Consider the following 16,303-nt stretch of genomic DNA (forward strand, 5'->3'; position numbering starts at 1 on the left):
TTAAGTCTTTAAAATCAGCATATTGAAGTAGAAAGAACATGGTACTTAAAGACAAAAGAACTTAGATCTGAATAACTTTTGACGCTTACTAGCTGTGGGACTATGGGCAAGGCATTTTACTTCTCAGATTTTCTGGTTCCAAACTGGTAAAAATGGGCTTAGTAATACAGGTATTATCTAGGCCCCTAGTTGGCAAGTGAATACAGCACTGGACATGGAGTTAGGAAGACCTAAATTCAAATCCTACCTCAGATAATAATCACTTTACCTTTCACATTCTCAGTTTCTGTATCTTTAAATGGAAAGAATAAAAGAGCATCTGCCGCATAGGGTTGTTGTGAAGATAATATGTGAGATACCATATGTAAAGCATTTAACAAACCTTAAATCCCTATATAATGTTATTTAGCTAACATCATGTTGTGAGGAAAACTCCTTGTAAATTGTAAAGCAAAGCAGTTTGACAATGTGAGTTATTAGTATTCAAGAAGAACATACTTCTCTTGTACTACAGATGGAGTGGGAAAAAAAGGAAGGCAGGAAACCCACTCCCTCTTTCAAAGCATTTGTGGAGTTTCAAATTTCTAACAGAAGTAAAAAAAAATTAAAACAGGATTTGCAACTTTATTTGTAACAATTTATATTTACGTACAAATTTGTATTTATATACATCTTTATAGCAATGAAAACAAATGTGGACAAAAGAGCAGATATCTGATGTTCAAGGAGGTCGGCTTTGATTAAGAAAAATGATAATTCTTATTTTTAGAGGGCAAAGTTTCTTTCCATTAGTGTGAAATTAAAAATACTTTATGGTACAACTCTGCATTTCAGTGCAACTGTTGGTGTAATACCATCATAAATACCGGGTTTTTTTAACAAAAGTATTTCAACAGATAAATAATCCAGAAAGAGTTGACGTGGTTTTCCTTGGTTGAAGGAAAATTGACTAGACTTCACAGATGTTGTAGTTCATTACTCGTACTATCAAAGCTCATCTTCCCCTTAAATCACTCTCCCCCCTTTGATTTAGAATATATGTAACATGAAATTTATTCACAAACAAATCCTTACTACAAGCAAGCAACAGAAAAAAATTATCACACATTTATATTACTCTGCTCCACCTTTTAAAAAATTATAAAACATTATTAACAACATAATAATGACAAGAAAGGAACACAGACCACAAGAGCAGAAAAAGAAAAATTCTGCATTTAGAAAAGATGAATAAGGGAAGTCCATAGTTAATCCCTTAGTTTTTTCATGATTTATGCGTACTTACAAGGAGAAAGAAAGAAAAGTAGACAATTTTATCCAGCAAAAGAAAAAATAGTAGGTTTGACATGCTATTCCTTAGCTTGAATAAAAATTGTCTATGGCCCAAGCAAATAAAAATTAATATTATCAAAACACTTAGGGAAATAACATTTAAAATATTAATAACCAATAAAGATCTCCTGAATCTATTTTGTGAGAGAACATTTAGTAACATCTCATTCCTCCCTCCTTGGGTAGGTTTCCTTTGTTTGCTATGGGGTCTGTAAGCAAACATTTTCTCCCTATAAAAGGGAGAAAATAGCCACCTGCCCTCCCTTTCTCTTTCTCTCCTCACCCCCACAAATACAATGTAATGTAAATGCTAATGTTTTTCGTTAATAACCCCCAATAAAGAAATAAATCTTAAATAAATTTCGGGACAGACAGCTGCCAAACTGAATGCTTTCATATCATGTCGGTATGGAAATATGAGTCTGAATCACTGAGCATTGCAACAAGGAAGATCTAGGACTCTGGTTTTAGAGCACCACCCAATGGCTACAGGTCATGATGGCAACTGTGGAACCTGTCCACACCCCACTGGAAGGGACAGCTGATTACAAACAAAACAAACAAAAAATATTAACATGAAGAATGGCATTTTCTGCTTCAATTCACTGGTTTATCAAATTTCTCAGGCAATGCAGTTTTTTTCTAATCTTTAAAATTTCAGGGTGGAAAGAAACGGAGGGTGCTAGACACAGAACGCCCAAGCATTCTTTCAATTTAATTTGCCCGCATGAGTTTTGTGCTCATCAACCTTAATAAGAGCCACGGATTATAGTTAAAAACAAGAAGCAGGGGAAAGAGATGATTCAGTGTTTCTGTTCTACCCCTGAGCCTTTTTAAAGGATTCTGTTAGCCCAGCAGATGAAAAGACTTGATGGGCCAAAGGGTTCTGCACAAGGACACAGAATGGGGCTTTAAGTGAAACCCATGATGACTCCATTTTACCACAGAAGTAAAGATAAGCAGCATAGAACATGGGTCATATTCAAAACTCTTCTAACAACCATATAGTTTCCCATTTTAAGAGAAGCTAAGGAGACTGTTAGGATGAATTAATGAAAAATCATGGATTTTTTTTTTTAACTATAGAATATTTGCCATTAGGAACTTATCTTTTTCAATAGAAATCCTTTTCCTCCAAAAGTTGAATGAGTTCAGATACTGGTTTTATTTAGGTCAGAGTGGGCATTTAAAGTTCTTTCCCAATTTGTTTTGTTTTTACTATACTTACCTCACAGGAGAAAATTTGAGGACCAGCTTTCTTGAAGCTGGAGAACTATACATAAGGCACTTGATATAAGTTTATTATCCAGACAACCCTTACTGAAAGTTTATTTTCAGTAATCCTAGTTCAGAATCCCTTAATAAACAGGACACTCATCTTCGAAGCTAAAATTTCAGGAAACAATCAGAGGCAATTAATACAGACTTTGAGTTTCATCATCTCATCATTCAAATCCAATGTTCTGTTTGCCTTCGCTCACGCACTGTTGGAAATTAGATCACTGCCGGCCAATTGCAGATAGGAATATGAAGAGAAAAGCCACATTTCCACAAAAATAAATAACTAACACCACCTTTTTAAATGCATGGCCCTGAAAGAAAAATGGATATATTTCAGCAAAGTAAACACTATTTCCCAAAATGATTTTATATGAAGACTAAAGAGACTCACCTCTGCCTCAGCTGCTGTAAATGACTGAAGAATCTGAATTCTATCATCTTCCAATATTTCAACTGTCAAAAACAATATGATTTTATCAAGAGATTTAATAGCATTGCCTCTTGTACTTCTCACCCTTCCACCTCTGAGATCTTAAGCTTCTGATTCATGAGCATTCATCTAATCCTGCCACTTGACTTCCATTACCCTACTGGCCCAACGTCTTCTCCGGAAACTGTCCAGGATGCCTGTCTTATGGATAAAGCAACTCCTGGCTTCTATCACTACATCTACCCCAGGCCTTCTTAAGTACTTCTTTCTTAAGTTAAGGGCAAAAAACCACCTCAAGGACTTCTCTAGCATGAGGTACACCTGGCATTGCCACCTCCTGCCTCCTGACCAGGCTCTGACTTCCCAAACCATAATTCCTCCTACTCTTGCCTGCTATGAAATAAGCCTCCTGGGAACTCAGAAAACAGCATCATCAGCTGCTACCTACAAAAGTAGCCAGGTCTCCCTCAACCTTAAAAGCCAACATTTGATCCTACCATTCCCATTTGGTACCATCCCATGTGCCTCTTCCTTTTCTTGGCTAAATTCCTGGAGGAACACATCTATACACATGCCACTATTTCCTCACCTTTTACTCTCTCCTGATCTTTCTGTAGTCTAGCTCCCAATTTCATCACTCAACTGAAACAACTCTCTTCAAAGTTACCAGTGATCTCTTAACTGCAAAATCTAATGGCCTTTTCTCAATCCCAATCCATTTTGACCTTTCTACAGCATTTGGCACTATTGATTACTCCTGAATACTTTCTAGGTTTTTGTTACACTGCTTTCTCTTTGTTCCTTCCCTACCTGTCTGAGCACTTTGTCAGTCACCTTTGTTGATTCTTCATCCATGTCATGCCAACAAATCCTGGGCTCTGTCGCAGGTCCTTTTCTCTTTTCCCTCTATCTTCTCTCATCTAATGTACTCATCAGCTCCCATGAATTCAATTACAGTCTTAATGCATATAATTCTCATATTTTACTCTCTGCTCTAGCCACATTTTGGACATCTCAGATCTGATGTCCCATAGGCATTTCAAAATCAACATGTCTAAAACAGCTTATTATAAATTTGGATTCTATCCCTGGGTTCTAGCAACAAATAATAATATTAGCTAGCACTTATATCATGCTTTAATGTTTGGAAAGTACTTTTAATATATCTCATTTTAACCTCTTGACAACCTGGGAGGATGTCATTATTATCCCCACTTTGCAGATGAGAAAACTGAGGCAAACAAAGCTTTCATCTTATCATGCCCAGTTCCCATCCACTAGCTTCAAACTACACTACACTAAGGAAGTAGTGGCTTTCCATTCAAGCTTTTTTTCAGTTTCTCTTTGCATGTTGTCTTCCCCCAGTGGGATGTAAGCTTCTTGAGGGTAGGAATGATTTTGCTTGTTTTTATTTGTATCCCCAACTCTTGTCATAATGACTAGCACTTAGCAAATGCTTAATACATGCTTTTCTATTCATTTCTCTGTTCCCATCAAAACCCCATCAATTCCAAATGACATGGTGTATTTTAAAGTTTCCACTAAATCCTCCTTTAATGTTTCATCATTGTGACTTTGTCTTCTTGAAAGCTCTGCTTTTATACTCTTACAATGGCAAAGCACAAGCTCTGCTTTTATACTCTTACAACAGAAAAGCACAAGGTCCCAGGACCTTGGAAGGTCAGAAGTAGAGGCCTGACAATGAACTAGTAGCCTATGATCCAAGGTCCAGCCTGTTAAATTCATTCTCTTTGGTTTCTTCCCCTCTTTAATCCATCCTTCAGAAAACTGGCAAACTTGATATTTCCAGAGCATAAAGAAAAATATTCGAAACTCTTTTGCCCAGTTATATGCCAATAAAACTGATAAATGAAATGGATGAATGTTAACAGAAATACAAACTATTGTAACTAACAGGACAAGAAATAGAGAATTTAAACAATTCTAACTTAGAAAAGAAAACTGAACAAATTATAAATTATGAACTCCAAATAGAAAAAAAAACAAGAGCCAGATAGATATGCAAGTAAATACTATCAAATAGTTTTTCTAAAAAAAACAATGCCAATAAAAATGTTTGCAAAAATAAGTGATCTACCAATTTTCCTAATGGCTCCCTCTTACCTCTAAGATAAAATTTAACCTCTCCTTTATAACTGTACCCAAGTCTACCTTTCCAGGCTTATTTCACCTTATTATCCTTCAAGCATTCTAAATTCCCACCAAACTGACCTGCTTATTATACTCTACAGGAGGTAATTCCTCTCCTATCCCCCATGCCTTTGTATAGACCTCCGTGTTTGGCATATATGCACTCCTTCCTCGCCTCTGCCTTTCTGAACATCTTAGATTCCCTCAAGACTCACTTCAAGTGCTACCACTTATGTAAAGCCTATCTATCAATAATCATGGCCACAGCAGCAGTAATAGCAAGAATATTAATAGCTAGTACTTACATAGCCCTTTAAGATTTGCAAAGTGTTTTTAAAATATCTCATTTTAACCTCTCAACAACCCTGAGAGATACCATTATTATTCCTATTTTATAGATGAGGAAGCAGAGGTTAAGTGACTTACCCAGAGTCACATAGTCAGTAAGTTTCTGAGGCTGGATTTCAACTCAGGCATTCCTTGCCTACAGAACCAGGCTTCTATCCACTGCACTATCTAGCTGCCTTCTTATCAATCAACAAGTGTGAAGTAAGTGTCTACTATGTGCCAGGCACTGTGCATGCTCGATGATGGAGATACAAAGACAAAAATGAAACAGATCCTACCCTTGAGAAGTTTATCTTCTATTGATTCCCTCTAGCTGCTAGGGCTCCTCCCTTCCCTTGCTCCAAAATTCTTTATATTTGCTTTGTATGCTTTGTATTTGCTTATCTCTCTACATGTTGTTACTTTTCCTCTCCCTACAGTAGAAATATAAGCTCCTTGATGGCAAACACAGACACCTAATAAATGTCTGATGAATAAATGAATGAACTTCATCAGGAAGTTGGTCACAGTGACTATTTTCAGCCACATCAATTCAAGAAATTATCTACTAAGGCATAGAGGGGTTGTGCTATGTACTGATGGAAAGGGCATTAAACACTACAAAAACTATGAATAGTTGAAGAAGAATTTTAAATAGGCTTTATATCAGCCAACAATAGTGAAGCTATCAGCACAATTAGCTTACAGTCTTTTCAATGATCAAAACTTCATAATATTCACTATACAGTACCTAAATGTCACCCACACTGCTCAGTGTACCCAGCATATGTACAGCCAAGATCATAGTACAGTTTTCAAGAGCCCCTAGGCATGATCATGATAACTGAAATCATGACCAGGACAAGACAAGATATCACAATCTATCCCCCAAGTGGAAGTCTCTAGACTAGGAAACAGTCTAATGCCAGAATGTTACCAATCAATCTCTCCTCCCCTTGAAGTCACTATGGATTTCCTGGTCGTATCAACACCAAACATACTTTGAGGCCACTTTGGGGGCTGGCATGACCAGCCCAATTTATGTCAAGTAAATTAGGGATTATTTAATACCACGTGAGAGACAATGAAGGACCTATTGGCCCTCATATAAGTCCTTTAATCTTAGATTCCCAGAATTAGTTACTCCTTTAGGATGATGAATTGTCTCATACAATTCATTAAAGTGAAACTATATTTACCTGGGAAGATTAGGTTGGCACCTATAGGAGAAAATCATCAGAGATATAGAGTGAAAAGGGAACTTAGAAGTCGTCTAGTCTAAACTTTCATTTTATAAATGAGGAAACTGAAGTTTGGAGTGGTACATTACTTGTCTAAGATTCACTTTCATGTTGCCTTGTATTGGATAGACTAGCTGTCACAGGGTCCTGAGGTAATAGGGCACAGTACAGTTCTATTTCTACAGGAAGAGAGAAATCAAATTTCTTTTAGTCCTGTCTGTAGGTAATGAATCAGAAGGGGCAACTCTGGCTAGAGAGGACATGAGAGTACTACATATCTAGAGGTGGGGAAATGATGAAAAATACCTACAGTGAAAAAGAAAAGACAAAAATATTTCACAAAAGTGCAGAGACCAGGATTCGGCATAAGGGATAGAGAGGATGATGGTGAGGATGGTGATGATGATGGTAAGAACTAGGATGCCTACCATTCAATACTACTGGATGACAAATACAGCAGACAGCTTGAAGCTTCATGGGAAATTATTGTGGATGCTTTTCCATCTCAACATGAAACAGCACTTCATCAATAAAAGGTCTTCATAGAATAGATGAATTTTAGGGTTTGGAAGGGACCACGATAAACCAGGCCAGATAATTAAAAAGTACTTCACTAAGTTCATATACAAACCCTTTGTCTACCAAATGGATTGTATTAATTCTCCCATTCTAATTTCAAAAAATCCCAACATTTCCCCTTTTTTGCACTTAGAGCTAAGTCACAGTAAGAGTACATAGAAATGTACTCTGTTCCCTGTTCCCAAAAGCTTGTTCAGATTTCCTTACTACATAAATCAATACACCAAGGAACTGTGATTTCACTGGTGTGGAAGCTCCTTCCATTAAAGGAGACAATAACCCTCCTCTAACATAGTCCTTTAGAATTATCTAAGGCTCAAAGACACCAAGAACTCCCCCAAGTCACACAGTATCAGAGGCAGGCTTTGAATCCAGGTCTTCTGGATGCCAAGTTTAGCACTCTGTCCCCTATTCAATGCTGCCTTTCCATTGTGTTTTATTCTAACTCTAATTTAAATAATGTAATTAATCATATTTTCAAATCTAGTCAGATAAAATTCTAATATAAATTCTATCACGAGTTAGAAAGGTATGACTTTCCTTAAAAGTTTGAGAAAATGGAGACCCACACCACAGGACTAAAGGTTTGTACCTTCAGGTGAAGGATGTCAATGGATTTCTATCCCAAAGTTTCCTGGAAAAAAAAAACTCCACAAACTATGGAAAATCAACAGATTTTCAAGTGGCCTAACTACTGTTTTACCTTTGCGTGTGAGCCTGTAGGCATGTATCTCAAGAAGAATCTCAGTACCAACATGCCAAGCTACAAATCCAATCATTGCATAAGTTTTCCCTGGAGAGGGAAGACTGAGTCCTGGTAAGTCTATGCCCAGGAACATTGCTGCCACTAAGTAGAAAACAAAAAAAATAGTTTGACAATATTAAAATGTTGTTAGTAAAATGTGTTGGTTTTTTTTAAGTACCTACCTAATTTTTTTTTGTTCAGCATTTAGTAGATCAAAGTTGTCACAAAATTAAACTAATGGAGTATATAGGGATGGGGACAAGTCCTATGATATCAATGGTACAGAAAATTGCCTTTAACAAGTTGGCACCATTTCTGTAACTTATGGTCTTAGAGAACTGCTTAGAACACTGCCTAGCACTGCTAAGGTAGCGCCGCCAATATGTGCCAGAGACAGGACTTAGACACAATGAGGAATATATAAACAGATTATTGGATCAGGATTCAAGCTCACATGACCATAAATGGGTCCATGTCTATGACATGGCCCTGTTCAATCTGTGCTCAGTTGTGTGGGCTTGTTATAATTTCCCCTAAAATACAGGTTCCCCACCTTTTCATGAGAGGCAGCTATTCATTTCCTCAGAATCTTTAGATTTTTCTGGTGTAGAACTGAGGAAGTTATTTAAGTGCAAGTTCTTGAGTTTAGGGTGTGGAACCACAGAATTAGAAAGAATTACTCCAGCCCATATACACAAAAACAAAAAAAGAAAAAGAATCCTCATTACACCACCTCTAACAAGTGGTCATCAGTCCTCTGTTTAAAGACTTCCTGCCAGGAGGAACCAGTAATGCTGCCAGCGAATACACTAGTCTCTGGGATAGTTCTATTTGTTAGGAAGTTTTTCCTCAAGTAGAGACTAAATTTTCCTCTTTGCAGTTTCCAGATCCTAGCTCTGCCCTCTAGAATCAAAAAATAGAAGTGTAATCCCTCTTACATGTGATAACTCCCAGGCTCCTCATCTTTCAACTGGATGAGAAAAAGCACTGGGGGCCAAATACCTCTACCTACTAAGAACTTGAAAGCTACAAATAGAGTGTAGTGGCAATTATCCTATTGAAAATAAACATAAAATTCAAAATGGAATGTTTTGAATACATGTGACCTTATGGAAGCCCTGGCCTAAAATCTTTAACCACACTGGAAAGAACCTGGGGAAAGCAGGGAGAAATTAGAGCAGGTTGAACATAACAGATCCATAAGTGGATTTCAGGGGAGGACCATAAAAGTTTTTTAATATTTTGATAACTATTAATAAAAGAATAAATGACATTGTGGGAGATTCAAAGATGAGTAAAACATGGCCCCTGCCCCTAAGGAGTTTGATTGAGCAGAGGGAAAGTATGCTTATAAATTCATAGAATATAATATAAAGAAGTATGTATAAATTAATGATTTAAACAATAAGTTCTATTGGCGTTCACAGGGGCAAAGAATCATTTTCAGCTGGGGTGGGGAGAACCGAATAGCCATCTTCATTCAGTTCTTTCTGGATTCCAGTGTTATTTCCTCCTTAATGGTCAATTATTTCAATTACTAATGCATGTACAAATCACTTAAGCCAACTTGAAATTTGGTACAGAAACAATCAGCAATTAACAAAAGTGACAAAAAGCATCATAATTACTTACCTGCTAATATCCTAGCAGCAGTACCAGCTCCCCAATGAGTCCAGTTAAATATCTGCCTTCTAACAAAAGAAAGAAAATAGCCTCCAGCCTTAAAATTATGTAACTACAATTAAATTCATGAAAAAAAGTGCAAATTTTCCATATATCTAGGAATTTAGTATCTAAAATATCTAAAATCTCTGGAATAGCTAAACCTATTCAATATCTAAAGGCTCTAATTTAAAAAAAGTTATGAGATAGTTCAAATTTGCTGCTGAATTTTATAAACTACAAGGTCATCCCTCATTTTAAAAAAAAAAATTGCTGTTTACCCAATAATTCCATTGTTGAGAATGTACCCTAAAATGATTGCAAAAGGTATTAAAGATTTTTATAGCTTATTTATAATTACAAAAAAAATGAAAGCAACCTCAATGTCCACTGTTAAGGGAATAATTAAATAAATCATACTACTTAATGTAATGGAATATTATAATGTATCATAGGATCGTAGATTTAGAAGTGAAAGGGACCTTAGAGACCATCACGTCCAAACTAATTATTTTACAGAGGAAGAAAATTTATCTTATAGAAGGGTCATGCAGCTACATAATGTCTGAGGTATATAGTCTCCCTCATTTGATTGTAAGCTCCTTGGGGGCAGGGACTATCTTTTGCTTCTTTTTGTGACCCCAGCCCTTGGCACAATGCCTACCACATAATGGGCTTTTTTTTAAATGTTGATTGATGTGATTTTATTTTAGTTCTGGTAACTGAATCTTAATAGTCACTAGGGTCCCAGTGAGTTTAAGCCTTGGGGGCAAATTCTATGAAATGAACCTCATTTGTCTTATTGTCAAAGGTTGCAACAATTATAAAATACATTTAAATAACATCAAAAAAATGTTTATTAGTTGACTGAGGTAGGATCTGAATGCTGATCTTTCAGACTCTCCATCACTCTATGCACTGACATCTAGCTGCTTCGCATTCAAAGAAATCCGGAAAGATCTTTATGAAATAACACAAAATGAGAAAAAATGAAGAGCTAAAGAATGGGAGATCCATAAATGATGCCAGGGAAGAGACAAAATAGAAAAGAATTGAAAAGTATATGAATAATTGTGATAATATTTTCCATATTAGAATCAACTAGTTTTCATGTAAATAGTTACAATGCAAATTTCCTTGATTGTATCAATGTTTAATGCTTTTTAATAATTATTTTTTAAAAATACCCTGCTAGCTGGTGACCTTTACATTCAGAAAAGAGTAAATGGAAACATCATACCTTGGATCATATGATGGGGGCCTGAAAACTGCTAGAAGCGGCTGAAGAACTGCTAATATCATAACTACACAACCAATGTATGGATGATAACCTGCTTCCTAAATAAAAAGCCATCATGAGTACAGTGCCACTGTCCCTTTTCAATTAAAATTCTAAGGAAAAAAATTCATGAGTCACTCTGAGGGTACCCCACATGCATTTTAACATAAAAATACCCTCCCCTAATGTTGTAATTTGCCTTCTGTAAATTCCCCCCAAAATTCCTATATAATAAATTCCCAAAGAGCACACTGGCACCAAGCTATTCTCCTTCCTCACTGTTCTATGTGCTGGTAATCACTTCTACAACTCCCTTCTTAGAATTAACCTCTGATCCAGCGTCTGATCTCACTTTTCCAGGACAAGTGAGCTTGTCCCAGCAGCTGCAATGCTATATAGTTACATCTATGTTTGATTGATTTGGGGTCTGTTTGTTCAAAACCTCAGACAGACAGACTATAACAGGTTGCCACAGGACTTCATTTGAAACCTTAAACTAAGGCTTAACAGAGCATTTCTGACCTAAGAATGAATGAATGAATAAATAACATTTTGAAGCACTTACTATGTTCCACACAGGGACTCACTAAGATGGAGGAACACTTGAGGGGTTGTTGTATTATGTAGTTTGTTCTCACTGACGCCTCTGAAGTCAGTTTGTTGAAGTGAGAGATAGTGGGTCATAAAGAAAAGAGCTAGAAGACCTGAGTTCAAATCTCATCTCTCTCAATTTGTAGCTATGTGACCTCTGGCTTGAACCCAGGTCCTCTGACCCCATAGGCAGCGTTCTTTCAACTCCACCATTATAACAGAGTTATAATATAATCAACTATAGTATACAGAGTTATAACTAGCAAATTTGTGCCAGGTACATAGACCACAAAGCACATGGGGGGAAAACTGCATAAAGAACCAGTGAGTTGAAGGGTAGATAGACAACCCTGCAGGGAGAGGGGGGAGGCCGAGCCTCCAGAACAGCAGTGCAAAGCCACTCTTGAGGAGCCTACTTCATGAGAAGAAAGAACAAGTTCATCCATATGGTAGCTTCCCATTTTAATATAATAATGGAGGTGCGCAAACCCCCTCAACACATTCTGCTGATGCCAATTCCCCAGTTTCTGAGGTTGAGCAGCCTGCTTCCAGTAGAGTTCCCATGATCTGTAATAGGAGTGCCTTGGAAAGACTGGATGGCCATTCTTTAACTTGTTCTGATCTACTAACCATATGGTTAGGAGACTTTTTTGATTGATTGCATATCTGGAATTAGAGGTGTCTTCAAGAGATCTCTTCACCTCAGACTCTTTACCTTAGTGCTCTTTGAGTATCTAGATAATTCCCTCACAAGATCTGGAGAGACACATTGCTATAAAAGGAGAGGTCTTAGGGCCTTCTCCTTTCTGATACCATGTGGCCCTGTGAAAGGGCTTTGGTCCTCAGCTTTCTGTATTAGGTGAAGGGGTAGAGAAGGGCATGCTGAAGCCAGCTCTGACCAGCTTACATTAGTCCATTGTTAAATTTTCATTGTGAGCTTGATTTATTTCTTGTTGACTGCCTGGACTTAAGATATATTCTTGTTGATTGCCTAGATTTTAAAAGTTTTAATAATGCAGATTAAGGTTAAAATTGTGTATGCAGACTTTTTTTTAGAGAACCTGGTGGTTAAACATTTACCAGTACACTCCTCTAACCTTCTGAGTTTCAATAGGTCAGGAAGGTGCTTCAGAGTTTGGATTTGCAGCCAACATAGAATGAGTTACACAAGGAGCAATGAGTGACCTTCAGGAATTACATCTTGACCCAGACCCCCAAAAGGCAAGACAAAAGATCATCTTTTAGTCAAGTCTCATCAGGATATGAATTTGGTGGGACCAATGTTCTATAGTAACTGAACTAAGGGTGTTCCTAGAGGTCTTAGGGAAAATGTTTGTGGTTACCATATCTTCAAAGTTAATGTTCCTTTGCAAAAACTAATTGTGAAGTGAAACAGTTAAATGAAACTAGAATGCTTATCTCAGGTACCTAACGAGGCTGGGGAGAAGGTGGGGATAGAGAGACAATGGGTGCTCAAGTCAGTGGCTTCAGAGAAGACAGCCCAAGGTTTGGTGCCAGAGATTCGTGGCTAGGTTCAGGCAGGAGAAAACTAAAACACTAATTACTTTACTTACACTTGTTAACTAGCTACTAATATCTGCTGTAGTTACATATATCTGCACTGCTGAATGACTGCAAATAGTGTCAATGTCCTCTAAATTTAGTGCCCAATCACCCTGTCCTAGATGACGATATGCCTGAGACGTGCTAAGAGGCTTTTGCAGACAAACATTTTAGTACAATAAGACTTCCATGCCACATTTCACATGAATTCATAGCTGCACACCATGACTGTCTTTGTATTTGCTTAGCATACAGGCTTAGAAACTATTCATTGTTTTTGTCCTTAAAGCCAGGATAATCACAAGATTCTTCTGTATAATGAATCACCATATTAAAAACAACAAAATGCCTGGGAGAGGAGATGACAGTCAAGTAAAATAACCCAACCCTTGGCTTTTACTGTTTAGAAAAGGAATATAATGGGAGAACTCAATGCCCTAAGTAAGACCCGTTATTAATAGGATATCCTTTTAGTTAGGTTGCAACGCAAACTCTTGGAACCTGGCTAAGGAGGAAATAATTTGTCTTCCTGATCCATAGCCTCTTTGAAAAGTCAAGGAATTGGGAATATCATTTCTCGGAACCCCATCACCCTAGATGACATCTACCTACTTGCCTCACAGTTGCTCATCTCTGTACACTAAAACTTTTCAAACCTTCTTACTATCCCAAAAAAAACCTCTTTGACACTTTGATGGAGTTGTAATCTCAGTGATATGAGCACTGGTCTAGGCAGTCTCTTCATCATGCTGTCTATACTCTGGCCACCATCCTCATTAGCAAAAATATAGATTCTTAAATTATTCAAGTAAAAATATTCATCCTCATCATAATAGCAGCTCACATTAGCATAGCACTTTGAAGTTCTCAGATTCTTTTTCTTACATAAACTCAGGGAGTTTTAGATAATGAAATTATTAATATCCCCATTTTGCAGAAAAGGAAGCTGGGAGAAAAGTTAAGCTATGTGCCATAAGTTACCCAGAAAGCAAATGTCAGAGTTTGTGCCCTACATTATAGGGACATTTATATCTGTTGTGTGGACACTTTCTCCCCCTCCCCCACCTTTTCAGCTTCCTTTTATGTATTTTTTCCCTATTAGAATGGAAGTTCCTAGTGGACAGTAGCTATCTTTATACTTGTGTTTGTATGCTTGGCACATAAAATAAGTGTTCAAAAAACATGTTGATTTGACTTACGTGACTCCAACCTTTTCTATATATGAAAGGAAACAGAAAGCCAACAGTGGTGAGGCCAGAGGTGCAAAGCATGAGAATCCGATGTACCTGTGAGGATGAAAATGATGAAGTAAAAAAAAGAACTCCCAGGTAATACATAATGCTGCACCATGAAGAAGATATTTGACAGCAAAAATGAAAACTGTCCCTGCTATAAAGAATATGAAGATTGTGGTGAGGGTATTTAATGAAAAAGTGAGTCTTGAGTGGGTCTTTAAAGGAAGTTTAATATTTGAAGAAATAAGAGAGGAGAGATGGAGACATTCTAAGCAAGAGGGAATAGCATGAATGAGAAAGGAACAAGGTACATGACAGTAAGAAGAATGACCTGACTGTTAAAGGAAGGTTCCAGGAGTGAAGAAAGAGAATTTAGGTTAGATAGGAAAGATGGGCTTATAGGGCTATAAAAAAGATCCTCTGAAAGCTGACTAATGGGCAACAATGATCACAAAGGAACAAAATTTGCGGCAAGGAATCTGGCAGTAGCTAATGTGATCTTGGGTTGCCTTGAGACATACCTTCCAGATTTAGGGAGGCAACAGTCCCTCTGTACTCTACCTTAGTAAAGCACATCTGCAGTATTATGCTCTGTTCTGGGCACCACATTTTAGGGTGGATGTTGATAATCTAGAGAGTATCCAGAGGATGGCAACTAAAATCGTGAAGGATCTTGTGTACGTGAAATATGAGGATCATTTGGATGAATAAGGAATGTTTGGCATGAAGAAGAAAAGATGAAGGGGAGGAATGTGACTTCAAGTACCGGAGGAATGGTCACACATAAAAGGGATTAGGCTTGTACTACTTGACCCCAGAAGTCAAAGTAATGAGACTTGCAATGAACTGCCTCAGGAGCTAGCACTTCTCCCCACAATCACTTGGAAGTCCTCAAGGAAAGGCTGAATGACTACCGATCCTTTTCACAATGATGATTTTTTTTCAGTTATAGGTTGAACCAGGTGATTGCTAAAGTCCCTTCCAACTCTAACATTCTGTGATTCTATAAATTTTAAGAAATTAAACAAACATTTATTAAGCGCCTACTGTGTTCAGAGCACTGTGCTAGGCACTGATAGACATCCAATGTTCAGATAAGTCAGAGTCTTTCTTTTCTTGTAGCATGGTGATAAGAGCACAGTGCCTTGCACATAATGAGTGTTTAATAAATGTTTATTGACTGACACAAACGTAGATAACATAATCGGGATATGAATATGGACCAGACCTGTAATTCCATTGGCATAAGGAACTCCCAGTAAGGAAATTCCCTCTACCAATTCTTACTGATACTTTCTCTACAACTTATAATTTTAAAGAGTTGTCTAAAGTATCTAGTAGTTTGTCTAGGGTTGAATGTCCAGTATCTGTCAGTGAAGAGACTGGATCCCAGATAATACAATATACAACAGAATATGATAAACTCATGGTTGTTAGGGAAGTGCAAAAAAAAAACGGCTATCTGAGGCCCAAGGGGCAAGATTTTCATATTGATTCATATGGAAAAGGTGATATTTTAGTAAAGCTCTGAAGGTTGGATAGGGATTCAGATTTTGAAGAGAGAGGGCATTACAGGCATAAGGAGCACTGAATAAGAAGGCATGGATATGATAAAGTACGTAGCATGTTTCAGGGGACCAAGAGTGGTCCACTTTGGTTGGAACTTGAACTATGTAAAGAAGAGTAATGAGAGATAAAGCTAAAATAAGGTATCATTAGAGCACAGTTATACATGCCTTCAATGGCTATGAAGTCCAATGCTAAACAAGATTGCTTGAAGACCTTTAGTGAGGAAAGGCCACCCAAGCAAGCCCATTCAACTTCCAGACTGTTGTTAGGAAGCCATTCCTTATATCAAAACTAAATTTTCCTCTTCGCTACCTCAAC

At 37.3% G+C, this 16,303-nt stretch overlaps 1 protein-coding gene across 3 annotated transcripts in view; it reads right to left on the reverse strand.

Moving 5' to 3' along the window:
- Positions 1–604: 604 nt before the first annotated feature.
- Positions 605–16,303, reverse strand: part of LOC140527285 (ferric-chelate reductase 1-like) — a 69,370-nt gene continuing 53,671 nt past the window's right edge. For 2 of the 3 annotated variants that reach the window (XM_072644092.1, XM_072644093.1), the window contains 6 exons: positions 14,381–14,467; positions 10,989–11,086; positions 9,719–9,777; positions 8,045–8,188; positions 3,005–3,066; positions 605–2,924 (listed from right to left, as the gene is read on the reverse strand). In XM_072644092.1, the coding sequence (XP_072500193.1) occupies positions 2,832–2,924; positions 3,005–3,066; positions 8,045–8,188; positions 9,719–9,777; positions 10,989–11,086; positions 14,381–14,467 (543 nt within the window). In that variant the 3' untranslated portion in view covers positions 605–2,831. The remainder of the gene's footprint in view (positions 2,925–3,004; positions 3,067–8,044; positions 8,189–9,718; positions 9,778–10,988; positions 11,087–14,380; positions 14,468–16,303) is intronic. The other variant, XM_072644094.1, reaches the window with a different exon arrangement.

This window comes from Notamacropus eugenii, chromosome 2 (assembly GCF_028372415.1).
Source record: "Notamacropus eugenii isolate mMacEug1 chromosome 2, mMacEug1.pri_v2, whole genome shotgun sequence".
NCBI classification, from domain to species: domain Eukaryota; kingdom Metazoa; phylum Chordata; class Mammalia; order Diprotodontia; family Macropodidae; genus Notamacropus; species Notamacropus eugenii.